Source organism: Orbicella franksi, chromosome 3, assembly GCF_964199315.1.
Source record: "Orbicella franksi chromosome 3, jaOrbFran1.1, whole genome shotgun sequence".
Taxonomy (NCBI): Eukaryota; Metazoa; Cnidaria; class Anthozoa; order Scleractinia; family Merulinidae; genus Orbicella; species Orbicella franksi.
The window spans coordinates 8,629,819-8,656,018 of record NC_138147.1 but is presented as its reverse complement, the minus strand read 5'-3'; the positions used below and the strand labels follow the sequence as shown (position 1 = coordinate 8,656,018).

At 38.6% G+C, this 26,200-nt stretch overlaps 3 protein-coding genes and 1 pseudogene across 4 annotated transcripts in view; 3 read left to right on the top strand and 1 right to left on the bottom strand.

The window, feature by feature from the left end:
- LOC145481083 (uncharacterized) overlaps positions 1-26,200 on the top strand; it is a 61,015-nt gene that overhangs the window by 28,895 nt on the left and 5,920 nt on the right. The gene's annotated exons all lie outside the window — the stretch shown is intronic.
- LOC145481082 (tetraspanin-33 pseudogene) lies at positions 1,567-4,461 on the top strand (annotated as a pseudogene). Its single transcript, XR_014048584.1, has 2 exons — positions 1,567-2,384; positions 2,552-4,461. The product of XR_014048584.1 is annotated as a tetraspanin-33 pseudogene (transcript).
- On the bottom strand, positions 7,546-17,809 carry LOC145481088 (dehydrodolichyl diphosphate synthase complex subunit DHDDS-like). The gene is made up of 7 exons (XM_081459477.1): positions 17,557-17,809; positions 13,155-13,297; positions 12,442-12,558; positions 11,364-11,465; positions 10,720-10,834; positions 9,655-9,762; positions 7,546-8,712 (listed from the first exon to the last, which is right to left on the bottom strand). Exons 1-7 carry the CDS (start codon positions 17,737-17,739, stop codon positions 8,350-8,352), a joined length of 1,131 nt encoding a protein of 376 aa, XP_081315603.1. The 5' UTR covers positions 17,740-17,809; the 3' UTR covers positions 7,546-8,349.
- LOC145481084 (PH-interacting protein-like) overlaps positions 17,861-26,200 on the top strand; it is a 28,782-nt gene continuing 20,442 nt past the window's right edge. The window contains exons 1-14 of the mRNA XM_081459474.1: positions 17,861-18,052; positions 18,130-18,188; positions 18,256-18,285; positions 18,473-18,532; positions 19,342-19,492; positions 21,713-21,805; positions 22,797-22,882; positions 23,436-23,510; positions 23,963-24,103; positions 24,247-24,327; positions 24,487-24,515; positions 25,138-25,209; positions 25,680-25,750; positions 26,037-26,137. Coding sequence (XP_081315600.1) covers positions 18,019-18,052; positions 18,130-18,188; positions 18,256-18,285; positions 18,473-18,532; positions 19,342-19,492; positions 21,713-21,805; positions 22,797-22,882; positions 23,436-23,510; positions 23,963-24,103; positions 24,247-24,327; positions 24,487-24,515; positions 25,138-25,209; positions 25,680-25,750; positions 26,037-26,137 — 1,083 coding nt within the window. The 5' untranslated portion in view covers positions 17,861-18,018. The remainder of the gene's footprint in view (positions 18,053-18,129; positions 18,189-18,255; positions 18,286-18,472; positions 18,533-19,341; positions 19,493-21,712; positions 21,806-22,796; positions 22,883-23,435; positions 23,511-23,962; positions 24,104-24,246; positions 24,328-24,486; positions 24,516-25,137; positions 25,210-25,679; positions 25,751-26,036; positions 26,138-26,200) is intronic.

The following is a 26,200-nucleotide window of genomic DNA, read 5'->3' as shown; positions in this document are numbered from 1 at the left end:
CGAGCATCTGCGACCTTTTCATATGAAAGTTCTCCCCCCCCCCCCCCCCCGGGGAGGAGAGGAGCGCTTTCATCGAGAGAAGGAGGGCGTTTCCGCTAGGTGAGGTTTGTTCTCATTTAGCTCGTTTCTTTTTGTTTAAGATTTTCTAAGGGTGATAGTCTGATAGATCAGTTAATTAATCATTGTTTTACCAATCATGTTTGCTAGTTTCAGTCCCAAAAGCCCGGAGAAAAAAGGTAAGGAGTTGTTTTAACTGGCGACTTGTCACCCTCGAAAATGAGATCGAAGATTTCAGGTTTCAGTCCAGTGTACGGATTAACGCTGTCAACTGTTTCAAATGTCCACTCAGAACAATCGATAGACCTCGTCGCGGTTTTGGTTTGACATTTTATTTTGTCATTTTGGCAAGGAAAACCTTATACATAACACTAATTTGATACAGTAATTCCGTTGAATTCTGATCACGAAAAGCTTAAAGCTTGAGCTTACGACCGCTGACCAACGCATTGCCTTTGCGTAAAATTGAGCTAACTTCAGGAAATCCAGGAATTTTTTTGCGTGTCCTGGCTTTCGTATTTCAAATGGTCAGTTTATTATTTATTTTTATTTATATTTTTATGTTTTTTTTGTTGTTGTTGTTGGATTTTTTTGCGTTCCGAGGTTGTAGTAATGCTGCGTTTAGGATTTTTTTTTTCAACCTCGTTCCCAGGGTCTTTTCCCTGGCTTGGGGGTGGGGTTTTCGTAATTTTGTGTTCCGGGTTTTAGTATTGCGGCGTTCCGGCGTTCCTGCGTTCCACAGTTTCTTGTTTCAGTAATAGCCAAAACACCACAAAACAGAAGCAGCTAGAGCGGTTTTCAATTGAGTTTTGAAAGTAATTAGACAATTACTTTGATTTTGCTTTTGGTTTTACTACGGTTTGAGATTGGCTGAGTAGTCTATTGGTAAGTAATTAGTTTGGTTTTGGTTTTACGACACTCAATTGAAAACCGCTCTATACAAAATACATTACATTGCATTTTATCCCGTGCATGCTCCCAAGGGATAAACGTTCATTCACAAGAGAAAAGATGGGTTTGCTGGTTAATTAGGGGTGACTTTTGTTATTCAAATGAGGGTGTTGGTTGAGTGCTAATTAACCAAGTAAGGTTGCATTGATAACACCGTTTGTCTGTTCTTAAGATTGCAACTGAAAAAGTTTTCAATAGAGCAACAAACGTGCACGGAAAATGTTCTTTTAACGTATTATCATTTGAAGCTGTTTTTAACAATAATCCTGGCCTGGCAACTGGACGACAAGAATCTGTACAAGGGTTTGGGTGAAATATTGCTAATTGAAATATTTTAGCTCGTTTCTTTTGATTCACGGACATAGGGACAAGGGAAAAGTCCAAAAGTTTATACTACGCACACGACGTTCAACAAAGTATTAAAACGAACAAAATGAAAGAAAAACTCTTAACCTTGAGACTGTGAACAATCTCAGTTTTTCTTCCTGTTTTTCATTCTCGTGATTCAAGTACAGCTAAAGAACGTAAAAGAGATTAAATGGAGATCAAATTAGTATACTGTAATTAACTATGACTGTTGAAAGGAATTTACAACTCTTTATTCACATCGTCTGTTTTAGTTGTTACGAAGAGGGCCGAGAGAACTCCACGAGCCCCGTATAATCGTCAGTGGTTGTGCGATGCCCGTACCACAACCAACAAACCAATAGATATCCATCTCACTAACAAGGCTTTATATTACATGTATGATGTCGTGGTTCAGCGATTAACAGAACAATTGTCGCAGGCAATGCTGCTTGTGGATCCCATTGTTTTTTTTCCGAAACAATTATATAAAGCATCAGCATGAATACAACTCCCACGATATCCATAGATTTATTTAAATGAACTGGAATGTTCCTCTATGACTTGTCTTTCGATCAATTTCTTTCGTTTTGATTCGCTTAAATTTTAGTATAGTGAAAACCTTTTGGTTTTCGGCATTTTGGTTTGCGGCATTTCCCAGGACTAATATTCAAAATCTTCCGGGTGAGCACTTCCCCCAAAGCTGCAAGATATAATACTCTCGCCTTCGGCGTTCGTTTACTCACACCCCTCTCTATAAATCCTCCATCCACCCCAGATTGAGTGGTCAAATATTAGAAGTCCACTTCCTTCGATGACGTCATTACGACACGGAAAAAGAATTGTATCGAAAACAAAACCAAATAAATATTCTAACGTCATGGGTTGCTATGTCATAAACCTGTAAACATAATTTCTCACGCATTTCACGCATTTTTTATGCAAATTTTATGAACTAAAATTTGGATTGTTGACAGATTACCGTCGTTTCTGTCCCTTCTCTACGTTTTAACCGAAGAAAATCGTCAATGGTAAGTTAATAGCGATATTTTGATTGTATGATTGCGTTCAACTCAAGCAAGCTTCATGAAAAAATCTCGTGACGATACAATATCTGATGTTAGTTCATCTCAAGATCTAATATTTCCATAAGGATTTTAAAGACAGCTTTTCTTAAGACATGTTTTTTCCTCTTTAGCTCTCACTTGAGGAAGTCTTCGTAAGCAAGAACTAGGAAATAAAGCGAAGACGATCGTGGTCGACCAGAGCCGAGTTCAAGGATTGCATTCAGTACCGAACTGACGAAACACCGCGAGGTAAATTAACAGAACATGCAGAACAAGCACCGCAGAATGGGTCCGAGGCCGAGTTCTCTAGAAGATCCTTCGAAGTGCATAAAGTTCTCGCTATTTTTCTTAAATGTTCTCTTTTGGTTAGCGGCAATCTTGATCCTCGGTGTCGGTGTTTACATGATGGTCGAAAAGAAGGACGCTTACCAGAATTTAAGCGACTTGTCGTTTGATCCAGCAGTGCTGTTCGTATTGCTCGGCGCAGCATTGTTTATTATAACTTTTTTGGGTTGTCTCGGTGCTCTCCGAGAGAACACGTGCATGCTTTGCTTTTATGCGAGCATTGTAGGTTTTCTTTTGCTGGTCGAAGTGGCTTGTGGCTTTTTGGGTTTCTTCTTCCGTGAGAGGGTGCAGGAAGGTATAGGAGAGAAATTGAGCAACGCAATCAATCTTTATCGCGATCCTGATAAACCCGACCTACAGTTGCTCATAGAAACCACACAGACCGAATTCAAATGCTGTGGAATCGCTTCCTATGAAGATTGGGGATCCAACATTTATTTCAACTGTTCTTCGCCCGGTGTTGAAGCGTGCGGTGTTCCCCGAACATGTTGTAAGACGGAAGAAGATAGAATAAACAGCCAGTGTGGATATGGAGTTGGAAGAATGGATTCCTTTGAGCGAGAGAAAAGGATTTACACCAGAGGCTGCCTGACGACTGTTGTGGACTGGTTCAAAAACAATCTGATCACCATTGGGATCGTGTCGTTCGGCATATTGCTACTGCAGATAATAACAATTTGGCTTGCTACGACCTTGCGTGGCCAGGTGTCAGACATTAAGAGTACCTTCAACAGGCGATAAAGTGAATGGGAGTTAGGCTTTCCAGTTGAATGCCCCAATATCTTCAGCTGCGTGCATTATGCGTTTTGATATTACAAATTTGACCTTATATTCTGCGTATTCGTATGAAATTGTCGGTGCCACCATAACTATGGTGCCACGAAAATGTAAATGTGAATATTCTAAATACAATTTATTAGACTTACTGACTTTCCAAAGACAAAGACCCCAGGGACTTTTGAAACTTTTCTTTGCTGTACAGTATGAAGTCAAACATTAGAGCTGTATTTCACACGATCGGTATACAGTGAAACCTGACCGTTCAACGGACTAGACTTATAACATCATCGACTGACAAACACTATTCACTTGACTCTGAAGATGACTTCCGCTCCGGTTGTCGAAACGTCAGTCACCAACAACAGTTCTTTTCAGAACTACACTCACCCGGACGATCACACTATACGAACTAGAAACCTGTATTAAGGTAACTCAAAACAGTTTCTAGTACTTAGATTTTGATGGGTGGTTATAACCACTCTTTATCGCTTGAGGCTACAGTCATGCGATCAAAAAAACCGCCCAATCGTTGGTGACATGTTATTAACATTTTCGTGACACAATATAGGTTACCATGGCAACAGTATCACCCGCTAAAAACGCCCTTAATTACAGCTTTAGGGGTTATAATTCATAAACGGCAAGGTAAAAATATTTTTGTGCTATCAAATTTTGATAAGCATAATAGAACTCAACTTTTGGCAAAGTTTTAAAAGATTATGAACATAGGGTTCAGAGCCACCTTAAATTTTCAAAACTGTAACTGATCAGACTGTTTGAAGTTGTTTGAAGGTTCTATTCACTGGATGTTATTCACTGAATGGATAGTTCACCGGCTAGTTGGTATACATAATGAAAGAAGGCAGGTTTTAAACCAGGGGCCGATTTCTTGAAAGCCCTGGAAACTTTTGGGGCCCGCAAAAAAACTTCTTGTATGAAGGGAACCTCTGTTCATATTAAGGAGATGTGAATAAAGCTGCTTTGTAATCATAAGGTTTGAGATTTCGCCATGGCTTTTCCGGTGCGAAGACTTTCGGGGTCTTCGAGAAACGGGCCCCAGGATCGTAACGATCATATACCCACGACCACACGTGCGTACCCCGGAAATGTAATAAAAATTACATCTATTTGCGAAAAGCGTCTTTGATATTTAAATCAGCTTGTTTGACAGAGTTCTTCTGATTGCTTTGCTGTGATTTTTAATACGATAAAAGTTGTTGTTGTAGTTATTGATATGAAATACGGAATGAAAACTTTGCGAATATCAAAAAAGCTACTCTGTTCTGAAGTTCAAAACCCAATTATACGATTATGTTTTATATGCTGCTAAAACTGAGTCATCACTACGATGATCGAGACTTTGGTCGAGCCTCTCGATTACTCAAGTCCTGAATTTTATCCAGGTATATATTTGGTTCTGATCACTTTGCTTATATACATATCCTGTGTTCTGTCCTGTAGCGGAATGAAGAGACTGAAAAATACTATGAGTGAGAAGAAGTTGTCCTCCCGTGACAATTCTCCACATTCGTAGGCATAAGGATGTCGACATTGACAGTGTGGTTGCAGAATTTGCCCGCCTGAAAGGGAGACGTCTCGCCTTTTCTTTGTAATCACTTTGTTGACTAGTCTATTAAACTCACCTCCTGTTACGTTTTTCCATGTGTTAATTTATGAAATTGTTCGTAAGAAAACGTGGGAAATGGCAGTTCTGAAGCCCTAGAATAAAAATTTCCTGAGGGAGGACATGCCGCCATACACCCCCTCCGCACCCTAGCGGCTAGTGCCTTCGGCATGCGTACTCCACAAAAGTGCACGTTACGCCCCTGCAAACGGCGTGATATCCACTACACCATCGGAGCAACCACGCTGGATACCTGACAACTTATTGATGTTTCTAAGGCTTTCCTTGCGCAAATAGTTTCTATTCTACTTGTGGCGTAACCCCGATTGTCGGAGAGGAGCCACGAAATACGTATATGTCTCGAAGAAAAAATGTTCCTTGGATTGGCCACGTTCTGTCTACCCACATCAATAAGTTGCCACTTATCCAGCGTGGTTATTCCGATGGTGTAGTGGATATCACGCCATATTAGTATGCGGGGAGACGCGGGTTCGAATCTTGCTCCGGACAAGACTTTTTCTTTCATTTCAGAAACGTGTATCGAAAGCCACCTGAAAGTTATATACATTTTTCTATCATTGTTTCCAAGGCTTTCTTAGCTCAAATAGTCTCTACTCTACTTGATAGTGTTGTAATTTATTTTTTATATTTTCAACATTTATCCACTGGATAGCGATATATCCTGTAGATGTTCCAGAGATAAACACTTGACTACCCGGTAATTACCCGACTTTCCGAAGTCCGTGCCAGCAAAATGTCACTTCCTTTCCTAAGTATACTTTTCAGATATTCTAAGGTCTTCTATAGACCTCTATAGATGAGGTTATCATCACCAAATGTTGTGAAGATAACTTATTGCAATATTTTGGATCAATTAAATACAACCGAACCTCTCCACAACGGCCACCGTGGGGAAAGAGGAAAGTGGCCTTTACGGGAAGGTAAGGGTCCAATATGACACCTGTTTTGGGGGATGCAACATTTCTACTAAAAAAAAATACTTATTGTGGAGTATAACTACGTAACACAATCAAAATATGTAAATGAAACAGGAACCAAAAAGAAACAGAGACCAGAGGTGCGGTACTGATCAAGTTTCGTGAGCTTTTACGATATAACACGAGGTTTTGTCTATTTCGTTTATCATTTGTTGATTAACTTTGGCAATTGGGACGTGGTAAAGTGGTCGTTGTGGGGTGGTGGTCGTTGTGATAACGTTAAATTAAGAGTGAATGCATGAACCGTCCACTTGGAAATAAGAAAGTAGCCGTCTTAGAGCAGTGGACGTTGTGCAGAGGTGGCCATTGATGGAGGTTCAACTGCATGTTCAAATTTCGTTTGGATAATCCGACTTCAAAATATACTAGGAATTTCATTATGAAAGTGAGTGCTGTCGAAGGTCGATAAAACGGTGGGAACTGAATTGAACAGTCAACAGGTCTGGAAATTTTTTTATCTTTGGAGGGTAGGGGTGTCCAGAGTAGGCCCTCGCTGGATGATTTGTAATAATTACTACAGCAAGCGGTGTTTTAGAAAAATGGCCCAATCGTTAGGCTTACGGAGTTGTTTGACCCATATTGGGAAATTGCTGAAAATGCTTTTTTGTTTGTGGGGTGGGGAAAGTGGTTGAAAATGAAGTAGTTGAAAAAGTACTTAGTGTGCTGTCTCGCTAACGCTCGACAGCAATCACGGACATTGTGGACACCTTTGAATTGTTTGCCCAAGTAATTAATTTTGTTTAACCCATGGACACCAAAAGCGCATTTGTTTTGTTAGACATATTGGACATTTTCAGCCTGGATATGAGCCAGCTGAACTCCAATCTACTCAGAAAAACATTTGTAGCACGACAGCATGCCTTTCTTTCCACTAGCAGCGTGTTTTTTTGACATTTTTGCTCGAGCATGCGCAGAAATAGAAATTTTGTTTTGGGACGCGAAAGTGACCTACGTCTTCAGGTTTCTCGGTTTTAATTTTGTTTTTTCGCCTCTCCTCAGTTTTCTCCTTTTCTTATATTTTTATTGCAGTGGTTGGCCTTCTACTGTGCTTGCTTCCAGTTCAAGAACTCCCGAGAAAGCATCATCGAGACGGGCAATTCTTGCCGCAGAGAGACCAAGTGTAGTGGAGGAAAATTTTGCTCCGAGTTTTCACTTAAATTTCTGAGTATTTTCGTACATATTCCAAGCTCAATTGACTCAATCACTCTGATCTGATGTGGGTATCATTGGAAAGATCTTCTCCTCCTGCAGAACTCGAGTAGACCGATGCCAATGCTGATCGAAGGTGATGACGTCAGAAGCGGAACAAAAGCCTACGCTCGTCACGGCCGTCACAGGCGTCAATGGGTTAATGAAATAGATAACCACCTGTTACTGTAACTTCAAAATTTTTATTTAGATAACACGGCCCCTTCTTATTACAAATATATTAAAATACTCCCGCGTATAGCCTGTTCAAAAAAAATAAAGAGCGTTTCCTAACTTGCCTTCTACGGCTCTCTTGTATCAAATAAGTCTTACATTTCATATAATTTTATATATATGTTATGTGAAAAGTATAACAGCCATGTTTCATTGTCTGGGATACCAGTAAGTTATCTGTTTTAGACAAAATAACTCGATTGGTTTGTCAGTCTTTAGTATGACAGTAGCCATTACTACTGTTATGTACGTTTGACGCAATGCTGAATGGATTTTTAAAGCAAAATTCATTGTGCCAACAATAACACAGCTCTCTGAAGATGATTGGAGTTTCATCATGCTATACTGAAAATCATCAGGAATCAGAGGAGTGCTGTAAAATCGAATACGCCTTTCTCGACTTTTTCCACGCTTGGAAACAGTAACAAGATTTTTGTTCAAGTTCTGTTTATTGGGTTATTTTCGTTCCTTGTGATTGGCTAGATTTTTCTACAAGCTCTGATTGGTTTATTAGGTTATTTTTGTTCCTTGTGATTGGCTAGATTTTTGTTCAAGTTCTGATTGGTTAATTAGATTATTTCCGTTCCTTGTGATTGGCTAGATTTGATTCTTTGGCTTCGGTCACATGAAGTAATTGGAAACCCACTGTGCCCACTTTAGATCAACTGGTTTTGTGAACTTTGGTCATTATACCTAGGTTCTTAGCGCCTCTGAACAACTCTCTTCTCGTGCGTACGCAATCATGCGATCTGAACCCCTCTCACATAACCTTCGGACAAACGTTTTCTAAATACTGCATTCGTTTGTTGTCCAAATGAGCAAGGAAATTGTCTATTCTGGACTGTTTGGATTCCTTGTAAGCCTGTAGTCTCTGTTGTATATGATGCATGGTCAGTAGTTCTTGGAAATTACGCATGCCCGTTTGGCACGCATGGTGACCATTTGTTGATGAAATTTCATCTGTGATGGTACCATTCTGTTCACATGTTGATCCCGCGCTCGGCACGTGGCCGTTTCCATTGGCAACTGAAGCTGATTCTTCTGCCATTTCATCTAAAACACACTGTAGTTCCCATTCCAACTCGGCTTGCGCCGTTTTTCTCGTGTTACTGTCAACAGCCTCCTGCAAGAAATTATTCAGTTACATGTATTAAACAATTTCAGTTTGAGTGTCTCTTCCGTGTGAAACATTCTCGGCTTCCTTGTTAAGCTATCTGTGATGATATCATATTGTTTTCATACCATAAAGCTGGTTATAAGATTATAATATTAGAAATGTGGTCCACTTTTTGAAAACTATGCACTCCGTTACGTACCTACACAAATCTGTATACATTCGAACCCCAATTAAGCGGCCACCCTTTGGGAAATGAGGTTGGTGTACCCTGAATATTTTTCACCATCGGGTTAATTTCTTAGTGCACATAGAGCCACTTCATGACAATCATGATAAACGTGTGTTTGAATGATTTTTTTTTTCTTTCGTCACCTTCTATTTCGGACTCTTATCTGCCATCGCCTTTGTTATATTTTGGGTAGCAATTTAATAGGGGTAAAATTAAGGGCCGGTTAATAGGAGTTTTATTTACAGTATTTTTCTGACAATAATTTCAGGACTTTGATAACTGTCCGCTTAAAAAGGGGTGGCCACTTAATAGGTGGCCGCTTAATAGAGGTTTGACTACAGAACTTTCTTTTAGTTTTCTTAGCACACAGTCAAGAATTGTTCTTTAGTTTTACTTCAGCTCTTTCCATGCTTTAAACTCTTACTGAGCAAAACGTTCCTCATCAACATTTAGGACCTACAACCTTGGTCACAGGGGTTGGATAACGTCTTTCTCTACGCATTTTGCCCCTGCCCGCTCCTGTGCAATGTTGACATTTAACGCTCTCATCTAACACGAGTTTGCATTTTACCATTTTCCCACATTGACAAAGGGAATGGGGGAGCAGACACTTATTCTGTAAGTATTATGATCACATGATTTTATGTTTTTGCAAATTTTCCAACACAATTTGACCATGGTTGTAGCTAGGCGTTAGTAAGGACGTTTGCTTAGAATACCTTATAAGTATTATAATTCCACTGGAATGAGAGAATGGTACCATAGAAATCCCACACAGAAAACTCTGGCCATAAAACTTTAAGAAACGACAAACTAGAATAGGAGCACTGCAAACAAATCAATGAGATCAGGACATTAAAACATCAACTGACCAGCTCTGCTGTAAAGTTTTTCATATATCCTCTCCTTGTGTTACCACATAACTCAATGTGTGAAATGAACAATACAGTGGAACCCCGATAATCTGGTGTCCATTGGGCCACAAAAATCTGGCCGTATTAACAGGGTGGCTAAGGGGTTCTTTAAATAAGAAAATAGCTGACCGAACTTTTGTTTGGGCCAAAATAAAGTGGCTGTACATGAGGTGGCTGTATTTATGGCATTGTCATAAGGCAGGGTTCCACTGTACTACAGAAGACAGCATGCAAGCGCTAAAGTGGATGGGACAGAATGTGTAGGAATAAAGGTAATTGAGTCAGTGAGCAGACTTATCTTTAGTAGCAGGGTGCAAAGAAAACAGGGCTTGCCCTTTGGGCAACATCTAACTTTGATGTACTGTAGGGCTATCATTAAGGGCCATAACCCATAACACATGTTATGACTGAGTATGCTTGATTTTCCCTTGATGCTACACGTGAAATTACCTGTTGTTGGTAGAATTCACTCACAAAGTAACAAATTTGCTATGGGTATGGAGAACAAGGGTACAAGTGACTCAAAACCTAATGACAGCCCTGGTCACTACTAGTCTCACAAACATTTTCACTAGCCCCCCACCCCCCCCCCCCCACCCCTTCTCCCAAGTCTGTTTCTTCCAGTACCTCTGTAATTTGAATTTCCTCTAAAATTCCCCAAGAAACATGGCTTCCTCATTGGGCAAGTGAAGAACAGAATTCACTAGCCTAACTAGAAAATCCACCAACCCTGGGCTATCAGACCAGAATTTCTTTGCACACAAACATTCTCATGACATTATTTATTTAATACAACATCGTTGGATTTTTCTTTTCTACTGTTTTACATGTTTATGAGAAAAAGAAAGGAAGTTCAAATGAATTACCTACCTGCCATAACAAGAAATCACTGAATCGCACCTCCCCAGATGTTCTTATTAAAATGTCTGGGGGTGGGGACGGTGATGTGTAGAGACATTTCTCTAGTAGTGACTCACTGATGTCACTGTTTGGGAAAAAGAAAAGTTGTTCAAGTTAAATCAATTTCACACTAACTACCGTATTAAATCAACAGAAGATAAATTATAACAAAAATCAGATTTTCTGATCTTATGACTGAAATTAAAACTGCTCTGTTATAAACAATAATTAATGTATTAATCTATAAATTTATGCAAACATTATCAAAAAGTTTTTTTTCATTAATTCATGCATCACATGTCTCTTAGTTGCTTTCTGTGTATCAGACACTAATTTTTGCTCTCATCATGGTCACGCATTAACCCTTTATCACCCTCATGTCTGGGTCTGGTCTTAGAAAGCATTGTAATGGTTATGTCCATAGATGCAGCAAAGGCAGTACTCTGACTAACAGTACCACTAGCCAGATCCCTTTTGGCAAAATCCCTGTGCTAAATGTCCAGGGAAAATAAAGTTTGATACCCAGTACTTGCTTCAATGGCTGCATGTAGAAAGACTGGTGAGAGTTACAGCCATGTCAGAGTCTCCTCAAGAAATTTATTTTATTTTCTTACCTTGGTTTTATTAAGCCAAGTTCGACTCCCTCAGCCATGGATTTTACAGCATTGGATATTTCATGTCTTGATGTATACGCTAGACACACATTTAAAGTTGCTCTGAAAAAAAAAATTACATGTAAAGTTGAAGCAACCTTGAACTGACTTTTTCATTTTAATCTACATACGTGTAGCTACCAATAAACTTATCGTATGTAGTCATCTAAAAGATGCCCATTGTCAGTCACCCAAAACTTCAATGACCCAGTGTGACCCTCAATCCTTGAGGTTTGACAGTTTCAAATTATATCAAATCTCAAGCCATTAGGGTTACGAGTGTATTTTTCTTACACCTGCATTAGTGAAAGTGAAGAATGATCATCGCAGTAAATTTTCCAATTTAAGCAATTGGAAAGAAGAAGCCTGAAAAAATCAGGGCTTCAACGGGATTCGAACCCGTGACCTCCGCGATACCGGTGCGATGCTCTACCAACTGAGCTATGAAGCCACACATTGGGAGCGAGGTCAATTAATTGAGTTCATATCTTCCCGTGAGGAGTGAAATGATGTGAAGTTTATATGAAATAATTCATATATGAACTGCGGTTGTAGATGAAAGTCAAGAATGATCATCGCAGTAAATTTTCCAATTTAAGCAATTGGAAAGAAGAAGCCTGAAAAAATCAGGGCACTTTCATCTACAACCACAGTTCATATATGAATTATTTCATATAAACTTCACATCACCTGCATTAGTGTTAGTCCTTATCAATTATATACTGTAAGGTTGTAGCTTTTGCTGCAGCAAACGTGGTAAAAATGCTTTGTATTCCCTTCCACTTTTGCCTCAAGGGGAGAGCTTTAACACATGCAAAAAATTAAAGTTCCATTTTGCATGAGTTTGTTTATATGTCAAGTAATGCATGCGTGACTGTATCTTTCTCTTTCTGCAAGGCTGACCATGCAGAATGTAAATACAGCAGTGCATGAATTAGATTTATTTAATGAACTGTGACCTAAATCAGAGACAGAATTATCATTTCAACATGGTTTCATGATTATGTTCTACTAATATTACTGACACTTGTTAACTTACTTGGTGTTGTTCTGTGAAAACTTTACAACTTTTGCTACTGATCTCTGCAAATCTTCAGGTAACATGGTGAGATCACCAAGAGCTCGCACACAAACTCCATGTTTCTGAATCATTTCTCTGAAAGAAGACAACATACATGTGTCAATACAATACTTTAAAAATAGTAGGGTTAACAGTCAGATGTGTCTTTTCTGCTAGGTAGCTAGCTAGCAATGTTGCAGAAGAACTTTAAAAAAGAGTTTGGAATTTTGACGGTATTTAGAATGAGACAACTTGATGATAACTTCAATAGAGCAACCACTAAACCCACAGTGACACTTGATTTCTTCTTAGGATCAAATGGGAGCTAGCAGCAGAAAAATTTAGTTTTTAAATTAAAACTCGCTGTATCCAGTATTTAATAAATAAATATTAAATTAAATTTGATTTGTTACACATGCACACTGCAACTTCAAATCAACAGGCCAAGTCCCCATTTGCCACTTTAAAAACTGCACAAAATTTGGGGCTGGCCTCTTTATGCAGTAGCTTCTGAGACCATTACTGGGGACAAAACAAAAGTTGTTAAGTCATACTGTTCCCAATAACAGTCCCATAAGGAAATTCCTGCGACATGAGACTTGCCCCAGATTTCTTCTTGTTTCTAAAGTGGATAACAGACATTGATTTGTTTTAGATATTGCAATGTAATTCTGGTTTGATGTTGGACTTACTTTTCTTCCATTAATTTGTCAAATTTTTGTTTGGCAAGCTCCATGAGTCCATCAACTTCATCCTGTGAGCGTTTGAAGTTTTCGATACTAAAAGCATAGACTGTGACTTCAGGTATGCCGAGGTCAAAACACCATTCAAGAACCTGTGAAAACATGGAAAACGGTCACGTTGTCTGAGTTACATGTACACATTTAAGAATGTCAACTTTGATTATCAAAGTGTAAATTCTCTTTGCTCGTGCCATCATTACGTCAACAGCTCGTGCTAGTTCTGTGTTTCTATCGAGTTATAAAAACATGATTTTTAACCAATCAGCGCGTATATCTTCTTAGGACTGTTTTCTAAAAATATGACGACCAGGATGCATAAAGTAAAGGGAAAGCAGTTTATGTGGCAGAGATCACAACTATAACTTGATAACCTATTCGATATAAATCTCTACCACTTCTGTAGACAATGAATACTACAGTACCCTAACCCCCACTTTGCACTTAAAATTACACTCCACTATCCCTGCACTAAGATGTAGAAGATTTAAACCAGAGTGAAATATTTCTCAACTTATCCATGAATGCTGCAGACGAAACTACCGGTAATGTAGATTTAGATGTGTCCCAAGGGAAGGTGTTGACAGAGAGGAGGGTCTGGAGATACAAGTCATGTAGTCATGATGTCCATGGTTTGGGGTCCAGATCTCAGGGCTTGTCTCAGTTTTAGAACCTCAGACAAAAAAAGTTGATACTCATTCTTTGGAGCACTGACTCGTAGAGACAAAGAAAAAGACCCTTAGGTAAAAATGGTACATGTATTTTCAACTCAAAGCCGTGGCACCCTAACTGTAAGTTTTAAGCCCCGTCCAAACGATTGCAACATTTCAACGCAGCGTATTGCAACACTGTTTGGTGCAACATGTTGCGAGGGTTTGGCCACCATGTTGCAAGGTGTTGCGACATGTTGGGTGTTGTTGGCTCAAAATAATTTGAAACTGGTCAAATTTTACATGCAACATTTGTGGATGTTGCATGATGTTGTGATCGTTTGGCCGAGTTCGTGCAACAATGTTGCACCCGGGCATGCAAACTAGTTCGATTTTCAATACCCAACATGTCCCAACACGTTGCAACAGGGTGGCCAAACGTACACAACATGTTGCGCCCAACAATGTTGTGATATGTTGTGCTGTAATGTTGCGATCGTTTGGCTGGAACTTGCAAATGTTGGGCCAACAATGTTGGAATATGATAAGTTAATAATGATGGTGAATCTTAAGCTCGGTAATGAAATGTGAAGGTGAGTTAATCAACATCACACGAGCGTGGGACAAAGAAAAATTCTGAGCCCCCGACAGGAATCGAACCTATGACCTCCTGAACACCAGGCGGGCGCTCTATCCACTGAGCTACGAGAACTCATGGAGAGCAAGGTCATTTAACTGAGTTCATATTTGACAGGTGTCCTGCATACTGCTAGGATCAACGCTATTGCATTCATCGTGAGTAGTGATAAGTTAATAATGATGGTGAATTTTAAGCTCGGTAATGAAATGTGAAGGTGAGTTAATCAACATGACACGAACGTGGGACAAAGAAAAATTCTGAGTCCCCGACAGGAATCGAACCCATGACCTCCCGAACACCGGGCGGGCGCTCTATCCACTGAGCTACGAGAACTCATGGAGAGCAAGGTCATTTAACTGAGTTCATACATGACAGGTGTCCTGCATACTGCTAGGATCAATGCTATCGAATTCATCGTGAGTAGTGATAAGTTAATAATGATGGTGAATTTTAAGCTCGGTAATGAAATGTGAAGGTGAATTAATAGTGTTGATCCTAGCAGTATGTAGTGCCTTTCTGGGGGTGGACAGGTGGTTTAAAAGGTTTGGAACATCAAAAGTTTGGAATTTACGTCATACAATGCCTTCTCCCAGTCCATTCTAAGGAGAAGAGGATACTGAATGTTCTGCAGGTCAATAAATAGAGAAACTGCATGTCCTAATTAAAAATAGAAATATGACATGCTTGCATGTGATCATCAGCAACCAAGGCAAAAGCAACCTGTGATCAGGCATTGTTTTTTGGGGGCAAGCTGTTAAGGCGAAAGCTTAAGGTGGCTTACTGCAGTTTTTCGGAGACTAGTAACACCTGTTATGATTGCTTGCCAGACATCAATATTTATCGCGCGTGCACAAATGACCCAAGCACCCCTAAGAAGAAATGAGAACTACTTCAGCACTTGAAAGGTGTTAAATCGCTTAGATATACATAGCAATAGTTTCAAACTCCCTTCAAACATGTGTTTAAGCCAAAAAAAATGTGACAAAAAAAAACTCTATAAACAACCGGTAAAAGAGCTCTAAATTACTCTAGTCTTGCTTTCTTGAACGCGATACATAGCATCATGTGAACATGTACTTAAATAAAGGGCGTGCGCAATTCCATTCTTGTCCAAGGTTGTAAAAGCCAGTCTTTGATCGAGGATTGCTCGAAAACCTACCGTACAGCCCATGATTAAATTTTCACAGTTGATTTGTAGGGGTGAATCACATTTAGAGCCAAAATTTTAAAAAAAATCTGCAAGACAGATTTTGAGCTATTTTTGATTTCACATTTTCTTAGTTTGTGAAAAATCTGTCCCACAGATTTTTATTTTACTTTGCATGAATGTTAAATTAGAGCCAATTTCTTATTCCTGAAATTTGAGGTGGGGTCATGAGGGTAGATTTTGAAAAAAATGTGATTTAACCTACTAGTGCCCACTCTCTGCTTAGGTACTTAGTCATTTAATTGTAACAGTTAAAGTTTCACATAGAATGGTAAAAGACTTAAGTAAACAGTAAATAGAGAAAGGACAGACATCTTGGATCATTTTTCAAAAGAGTTAGAAGTTGGGCTGTTATAATCCATCAAAACTGTAGTAAGCCACCTTAATCAGAAGAAATACAAATATACAATCATGTATTTTCCTTTTCAGAAGAACCCCACCTTATATTTGGGAGCTGACAACAGGTACTTTCTCACAAAATTGATGAACTCTCATATATAACAACTTTATCTGCATTTGTATTAAAACATGTAATATTTACAACTTGCAAAGAGGGTGCCAACAGGGAAGAACTTAATCCTCATATTAAGGACATTTATTTTGTGCAAAAATTTTCCAATGTTGATTTTTTTTCTGAGACTTTTTTTTCTGAGACCACTGTAAGATGTTGAGTTAGTCATGTCAGAAATGTAAAAAAAATAAGGGGTCACTGACTTCATTTTGGAGAGAACATGCCCAGAAGAACACCCTAAATCTGAAAAAAATCAGGCTGCAGTAGCGAATAAGGCCACAGTGTCTGTAAGCCCAAAAATATTGCAATTAAATCTTTGAAGTGAAATGTTCTCTGCCAAATATTGTTTAAGTGGACCTATTAAGTGAATTTAGTCAACTGGTGAGCTTCCTTAAAGAACAAGTTCGCATTTAGCGACCAGTTTCATGCGCCTTGCAGCCCCAAGATGGCAGGATTCGATGTCCCGTGGACAGAAATCTCAAATTTTTTTTAACTTCCCACACTGATTTTTGTTTATTTTTGGACAATGTGGAGATAATTGTAAATAACATCTATTTCTGGAGAGAAAAGTAGGGGCCACTGAACGTCCAAGATCATTAAATGCAGGCAAAGCTATAGCAATGGCCATCTGCCCTATCATTGTTCATTTTGTTACTTAGTGTGCGCTCTCGTGCATGACGTGGCGTGTGAATTTGCGTGTGCAGTAAGGATGTGCAGAAACAATAATTAGCATGAATATCCTTAAGCTGACCCTCAAACTTCAGATTTAATTTTTTTTTTTGGCAGGGAGGGGTGGGGGGTGGGTGGGACTGACATCTGTAGACAGAGGCACATCTCCTTACCAACAGTGGCCAATATGATTGACTTGTGTTATACAAGTCTACCATTATGCCTGAATCTGTGTCATGTTATGTTAATGAGTGAGGTTGTCACATGAAAGTGAACTTATGCAGTTTGTAATCTAATACATGACCAGCTGATGCAATCACCAGCTGAAGTATATAATTTTGTGTTAGCTTCAACATGTCAAAATTCCCAACAGAAAGACCTGTCACAAATTTAAAAACATCATTATTGCAGTCATATTAAGCCAAGTCAGAACTTCACATTAATAGAATTTTCAATACTATTACGGCCTTCATTGATGACTTTACAACAAATATTTCTGTGGACGTGTACATGTAACTTGTATCTACACAATTTCACAGCTCACGTCGGAGTTTACAGCAAAGCAAGTAATTATATATAAGCTCAAATGCATCACCTGTTCTGAATATTGTTCGCTATAAAGGAAAAAATAATTTAATGAACTGAAGTGAGCAAAAATTGTGCATGAAGCCACGTACCTCTGTTAGCTTTTCGAACCCCTTCTCGTGTCCTTTCGAACGTTCGCAATTCACTTTCTTGGCGAATCTCCTATTCCCATCCATTATAATCGCTACATGTTGAGGAAGCTGGCCGCACTTGATGACATTATTACAGAAAGACCTCAAATACGAAGTCTTCTTTTGTTCCTTAAACCAGGACATAATATAAATGTATTTCTTTCCCCGATATCGCCCCCAAGAAAACTACAGTAATCGTGCCGGCCGGTCACGATTTCAGAAATTCATGCCCTGTGAGCATGCGCGCTCTGTTCTTCATGATTATGCATGATGTCATGACAAAAAGAAAGTCGAAATGCTGTTTGCCGCCATGTCACGCTTTAACCGTTGTTGGTGAAAAGAACGAACATTTTCCTAAACTGAGATGATGGTAGGATCACTTTGGCAAGATAAACGCTCTCTTCACACATGATTTAATCCAGAATGATGAACTCCGAGGACGAAGATATCCAACGAGGTGAGTTTCGCTCGCTCGCGTTTTGACTCCTCTGCCTGTAACCTTATAATCCTTTTCTCCCGTCCGAAATCCTACAGAACTCTATTTCCTGATTGCCAAGTTCCTCTCGAAGGGTCCCTGTAGCCGAGCTGGATCGGTAAGTTGAAGTTGCGTGCGTTTATTCAGGTGAAATTTCGACTCAACGCATTCCATTTCTCATACAGGCTTTGAAAGAGGAGTTAGTCGAACATCGGGTGAGTACCCCTTTTCTCTAAATCAACTTGGACATAGGTACAGTTACACCTTTACAATGACTTTATATGTTTTCCAGCAATTTTTTCCCCTTAGCCCGACAGTTTTGACCCGAGCGAGGTAAGTAGACAATAGCTTTTAATTCATGCCATGTTGATAGTTGATCCTTTCCTGTGTTTTTCTCTTCAGCTTCTAAGACGCCGTGTCGATTGGAGGGGCGAAGAACATGACCAAACCTACGAGGAAACGGTACACTTTTACCCCCAGTAACAGATCTAGTCAATTTCGAGATTTTAAGCAAGTTTGGCTTCTGGCGGTTTATCAAAGATATTTGGTATTTTTTACCGGGATGGAAAATTTTATTTTCTGAGCTACGTTTAGGCGAAGCCCGCAAAAAATGGTGAAATTTATTTTTCGAGCGTATTTTCGGCGAGCAAGCAGATTGTGTTTTCTGCTACGTTCATTATGAAATTTTGGCAGTGTTTGACACCCTACAACTTATGCATACCAAGCCCTTTGTCTATTCAGATGGTAATCAGATATTTATGGTGTTTACTTCGGGCGAGCCAATCACGTTTGAGATCGGTGCGTGTCGGTTCATTTTTCCATTGTATTGCATTGACAGATTAAAATTCCAGCTGTCATTCGCCACGTCAGAATAATAAAAATAGCATTTCATTTCCGCTGCTTTAAGCTTTGGCCAATATCTGGCATCTCATGTCTGTCGCAAATCAGATGTGTCGAGTCAGGATCATGCGGTCAACTTTCGCATGAATTTTGAGAATTTTAATTCCTTCGAGGGGAAGAAAGATTTTGCACGTTTCTTCAGAGGATTTTATTGTATTTTTTGTCGAGCAAAATATAAAACATCGAATTCGTTTTGTGTTTTGTTGCGAGGAAAAGGCGTGGTTACCTTTTGAAGCGCCATTTTGCATGCGATGGATTTCTGCGGAAATTGCGGTCAAACCCTCTAGAAATTCATTTTAGAGAACGGGAAATACAAAACGCAAGTATTAATATTCACAACACCAGTTCTCAATGCCTTTTCCGTTCAATAGGTCTCTGAAAATCGGCACATTCCCGACGACTTCTTATTGCGTATAGCGAAGCGACTTGCACCTCTGGTAGAGCAGTGTGCCCCAGGCAGTGTTGAGGGATTTCGCTCCTTACTTGGAGCTGGAAGACAAAATTTGTTACGAACATCGGCAGGTAATTTCGATGCATTTGAATTATAAATTCATGCAGAGTTGTTGGGAAATAAAATTTGTATTGCTGAGAAAATCTTGAAAAAAGCTTTGTTTTGGTTCCTTGACTCAAAGCTACTGCACTGTAGCTGATTGTGGGCCTCACAAAAAACGTCATGAGGAGATTTCTTTGTTTTTTTGAGGGCCTACCAAAGCCAAGTTAACGGGCTGAGAAACTCTGTTTTGACTATTAAGTATTTCCATTGATAAAACCACTTAAACTAACAAAAATATTTTAGGGTTCCTGCTTTTAAATTTACCTCTGCTTGCACAGGCTACCCACACTGAAATTATAAGTTGTTGACTTTTGTTTACTTTTTATAACACTAGTGCAAAATTTTTGTACTGGAATTTAATTATTTTGCAGTGGTGCATATAATATATTTGTCTAATTCTGGGCTCTAAGTTCTAAAACATTGTACTTGAGCATGCAGCATCACTACATAATTTTTACTTGCTAGTGAATTTAGACATGCCTAACCATTTTTGTATAACAAAGACTTGTTACAAACCCTCGAATCTGATTGGCTCTCTCATTGTTTTTTATTCACTAATAGACAACAATCATGTGCATGTTGCTCATAAAATTGAATATTATCCTTAAGTTTACTGGCTAGAAAAATACACAAAATTGTAGGTTTTGCACTGTAATCCCTAAGAGTATCTACTAAAACAATAAAGACTAATTGCTCTCATTTTCTATAAGAGATAGTCAACTAGGCTATGCCTCCTTGACTATTTGCTTTTAGTATAAATCTACTAGCATTCTGTCACAAATGCTGTTCTCTGATTGGCTACGCTAGTCACTATCTATTCTGTGATAGTTAGTGAGTAGCGTAACAGTGTGCCCTTGTTAACAAAATGACGGCTGCTACTTGGCATTTTCGAAGTGTCTGTGGAGAGGATAAAAATTTTAGATTAAATTTTGAACATCTAGTTGATTTATACTAAAACTATTAAATTATTTGCTCTTGATTTCTATCGCGCAATAGAAATTGAGAGCGAATAATCTACATGTAATTGTTTTATAGGAAACTTGGGCTCACCAACAATAACTGCATATAGCGAGATGATACATTATAATCCATCAAATATTTTTGCTGTCATGCAATTGGTCTAAATGTGTTGTATGACTGAATGTGCTCCAGGTAAAATTGGGCAATATTTGAATGATATTCCCCAATTTTCAAAACTGGAAGCTTGTGTTGCAAAATATATTTAAAGGATAATAAACACAATAGCCTCTATTCACTGCAAAATATGCTTGTAAATTATTTTGTCCTTGGACTTTACCTGTTCCTCAAAGCTCACAGTTTTCCTTGAGCTATGCTCTGGGAAAAGTTTTGGCTTCTCAGAACAGCAAATATCTAAGTATATTTTTGTGCAAATGGAGGCTTTTGTTTACTTATATACAATGTATGATTGGACATATGTGCATGGGTACACATTTATATATTAGCGGAGCTCTGGTGGCCCAAAGGGCCGCCAAGCGGAGCCCCATACTCATATAGGAAAGAAAAGGAAACCCAGGAGTTAATTTTCTCATGGTTATCATGACTAGCGGTATTGCTTGTGGGCGCGTATGCACGATGGCGATGGTGATGGCGACAACGACGACGACGGAGTCGCTCAACATGGCGGCCATACTCCAAGTAATAGGTTGACAGAGACATACAACCTTATTTTACCGTGTACTTCTTTGATATTGGACATCCATGTTATGATCAATTGACACCTGTCAAAACAAGGTATCCGCTGACCAGTATCACGTGACCATATTGCGGGCTCAGGTTTACAGCTCATCGAGGTCATGCGTTTTTTGAAAGTTGACCGCTGACCAAGTGCTGGTTTTTGATTGGAGCATGGGCTCATCTCAGGTTAACTTGTTGAAAACAGGGCAGGATTGTTCGGAAGCCAGTTAACGCTAGCCCAGGATTAAAGGTTAACCAAATTATAACTTTTTCTTCTATACAAATGTTTTTTGCTGCTTTGTTTTGTTTATGTCGTGATTATAGAAACTCAAAACAGAGCAATATACAGAAAACCTCAACGCAACATCACAAAACTCAAATCACAATTCTACGTTTTCCTGGGTTAGCTTAATTTGGCTCTGAACAACCTGGCCCTGGAGCTACGCTTTTAGGCTGGCCTAAATCTATATATTCAATACTTTATTTCCTGTTAGAAACAAGCAAACCAAGTGTGAGTTCGTTAGCTGTTTGCTATCATGGAGCACCTTTACTACCACCAGTCAGGAGAAGGATTCCAGGAAATATTGGTAAGGCATGTTATATATGTTTTAAGATTAGAGACTGAACAGAGTGAACTTAAGTCTTTTTTTTTTTTTTTTTGCCCGGCGGGAAGCATGATGACCTGCTGGTTAATATTGTGTTGTTTTCTAGGGCAGAACACTTAACTTAACAGTCTTGGGTATATAAATGAGTACCAGGGCAAATTAACTGCTGCTTGGCTAAGAGATACTACCAGTCACACAGTCTTAAAGTCTACCCCACACTTTTATCTGCCACTATTATATTTAAGAAAAGACGAGGAAACATTTTCTGTTTCTACACCTGCAATGTATGCTTATGAAAACACATTCATAAACAAGTGAATTTTGGTTTTCAAGTTTTGGCAGCTTACCCTGATCACCCAATTATAGATTCTCCTAGCTCTTTCAGGACTTAGCCTGCACTTGGCTGTAGACTACAGGTCTGAGTTTTTAAATATCGTTATGGAACAAATTTGACAATGAATTTTCTTAAGTGGCCAGCTTATTGGGGGAAAAACAGCATCAAAGGAAGTTACATCTCAAGTTGAGCCTTCGTTTGAAATGAACAAGTGTGACCCTCTATTTAACAAATTGACATCAGTTTTTCATGCGTCTGTCCCTTTATTGATCATGAATTTTGTCATAACATTGTCAAAGTAGCTGTGGATCCATGAGACGATAGCCGTGTGGATCCGCAGTCTACTTTGACAATGTTATGATGAAATTTATGATCAATAACAGGGCAGATGCATTAAAAACTGTCGTCAATTTGTTTTTTACAATAACAACTTGTCAAATTGCCCATTCTTGCTTGTTGCCACATCGTATAAATTAGAAATTCATATGTCTATCTGCTTACTGACAATGAAAATTAGCCAATGAGCGCACAAGAATTTTTGCAGTTATCGTTAAACACTCTTTCACTACTGTCCTGGGTTTCTTAGGAGTGTTCCATTTAAGCAAGTGTTTTAAACATATTTTTCATTGTATTATGCAGGTCAAGTTTTGTGCAGCAGAGAGATCAGTGGAACCTCTAGTATCAGAAATGTGGCACAGCCAAATCTCTATACCAAAATGTCTATGGTACAATATGCTTTTGTCAGTATTGTATTTGTTAAGACCTAGATACAGTTACACCCCTTGCTGCCAGATTATTAATACTTTAGCAGGATTATAGGAATTTAAACAAGTCCACATTTCCACTGATATACAGTGCATTGATCAAATTTAAAAATGCAGACCTTCATAGTTTCTCAAAAGACTTTGAATTTGCAGCTACAGGTATAGCTAAGTAAAGATTTCCTTCATTATTTAAATCATGTTTCACTTACTCACTTTGGGTCAAGGGTGAAAAACAACCAGCTGGAACCAGGCTTACAGCTAACTGTAAGCGTCAGATTGGTATGTCGTGGATGCCCACTTTTTAGAGACAATGAGATGAAATCTTCCGATATTAATTTGTTTTTTAAGCTCTGGAAATACCTTTCCCAAGATCTGTTTAAGAGGGTTTTTGGATGCCTACTTTTTAAATCCTCTGGGCTGCTGGCTGGTTAAAAGATGACCAGAACAATACAATTTGGGTATGTTTAAGGGTAGTGTTGCATGTTTTAATTATAGTGTCATTTTGTTTCCTCAGCATCGCAGAATTCTTGGCCATTTGTCAGCTGTTTATTGTGTCCTGTTTGACAGGAGTGGAGAATGCATTGTGACGGTATGCAGATTAAAATTTTGCGTTAATGTAGGCTATCTTATGAAATTAGTTGACTGTTCAAAGAAAATACAAGGGAATGAATGAAAACCAGGAAGGAAAACTCTGACATTGATGAAAGGGAAATTAACTCCATTTGATTAGGTGTTACCTAAAGGTAACATTCTCATTACATGTACCACTTGTTTTACACTCTCTGTTTTAGCTTTCAACTGAGGGAAGTTTCAATTTTTTGTATAGTTACTTGGAAATGGATGAATTTTTCCAAAGAGTATGAGATCATAGTAATTGTGAAATTTACCACACATGAATTTTGTACTGAATTTTCCTAGGACTCTCCTAGCAGCGAAAGATGCTTTAAGATCAATGTTGGCCACACCGTTTGTTATAAGTAGTGTTTGGTAAAGCTGCATACATGTACATTTTGTAAACAACTCTGTTATCATTTTTTGCAGGGTGCTGATGACAGTCTGGTGAAAATCTGGTCAAGTGAGGATGGCCGTCTTCTTGCAACTTTGAGAGGACACCAGGCAGAGATCTCTGACATTGCAATTAGTTATGAAAACAATTTAGTAGCTGCTGGAAGTTGTGACAAGGTGTTGTGCTTTCATCTGCTTTAATCCTGATGCTAACTGATACTTTTAACTGATTGCTGAAATCTTTTACAAATTTTGCTCTAGATATGTACATGTTTGGCTCATATCGGTTACCTAAAACTGAGAGGTATTCTTTGTTTCAGGTCATTCGGGTGTGGTCAATAAATTCCACGACCCCAGTAGCCGTACTCCAGGGGCACACTGGCATGATAACATCTCTTCAGGTATAGCTGGTGTAAATTATAATTTTGTTCTTGCCACTTGATGAACAATACTACATAATTATGTGTTTATTTGTAAAATTTCATTCACCTTTAAGCTACCACCATATTTTCCACAAAATGAAAGCAATGATTAACCAGAGAATTCCATTTTATCAACAGTTCTGCCCCTCGCCATTAAATGAATCCAGGTATTTACAATTTTATTTGTATTGGTAATTTATTATGATGCACGTGTATCTTGATTGCTGCTGTGATTGACTAAATCATTATAATACAGTCTTGTGTGAGAGATATTGACTTATTGGCCAGACAGACTGTTCTTTTCTCCCGACCAGATGGTATATGTATATGTGTGTAGGATGGTAACAGAACTTTGTTTGCATTCTCACTAAACAATTTCTGGCAATCCGGCAGATTTGCCTCGATGTGTAATGTAAAATCAGCTAGTGTATCTTCCCCTTTTGGTATATTGATTATGAGCATATGATTCTCAAACTCGCTAATAATTCATGGCAGTGACAGTGTTTGGATATCTGATCTAAATGAGCTTAATATATTTTTCGACAATTTTCTCTATTTTCTAATTACCGATAGTCCTAGTCTCAATTGAGACAGTATTTGATCACATTTCAAACACCTCAAATTTGTCACAAATACCCTGCTTGGGATCATATTTTCAACTCTCTTCTCAGTGTTTGGAAATGTGGTCAAACACTGTACATGTACATCCTTGGTTGCAACTTTTTTTATTCTAAGATGTACTTAGGTAAAATTTGCTTTTAGTCACTCTTTTTGTTTTTATTTGCTCAGATATCTAGTTTCAACTGGTGGAGATGGAACAGTTTGCTTTTGGAAATGGGATTTAGCCACCTTAGCATTTGAGTGAGTGTTACAAATACAATCAGATGAATATTATTGTCTGTAGTCACAATAAAAATCAGCAATATATAAGTCAGACCCTACGATCATCACAGAATAGTGAACACACTATAAATGGTACTTTTTGGACAAAGTATGGTGAAATGTGTATTACAGCAACAGTTCTCTTTCATTAAGTTGTGTTCTTGGGCAAGACACTTAACTCTCACAGTGCCTCTCTCCACTCAGGTGTATAAATGGGTACCAGCAAACTTAATGCTGGGGGTAACCCTGCGATGGAATAGCATCCTATCCAGGGGGAGTAGAAATACTCCTGGCTGCTTCATGCTACAGAAACCAGGATAAGCTCCGGCCTGGTGGGCCACTTGGCTCATATGCAGACTTTCTTACCTTTTACATAGTCCATGATGTGCATGACATGGAAACTTAATATTTTACTAACTTGTTTATCTACATTGTTTTTTGTTGTCAAGTTCGAAGCCTATTAGATTCATAGAGAAATCAAGGCCTGGTACTCAAATGGTGTGTTCATCTTTTAGTCCAGGTAAAGGAACGTTTTCAGCATGAATATGTAGGCAATCATGTGGAATAACTTGGAATAATTATTTACAAAGTTGAAGGATAATGAAACAATTTGTAATGTAATTACATTATTATAATATGATATTGCTGCATTGCACACATGTTATATCACATGTTAGCGGACAAAATATGTTTTGAGCCTGAATTTGGTTACCAAAAGTGTGTTGTTTGTTACATGTACTTGCTCTGTTTCAGTCATTTACCATTAATTATAAAAGTTTTTTAAATTAAATTTGTTTCAATCACAGGAGGAAGCTTCTTAGTATCAGGTAGTACAGATCATATCATTAGAATTTATCAGATGACTCCTGGACCTCCTGAGAGAATTGCTGAATTAGATGTCCACAATGTGAGTATTGGCTGCACCAAGTTTATTAGAAGGAAGCTGCTACCAAAGGGCTCCTGTGTCACA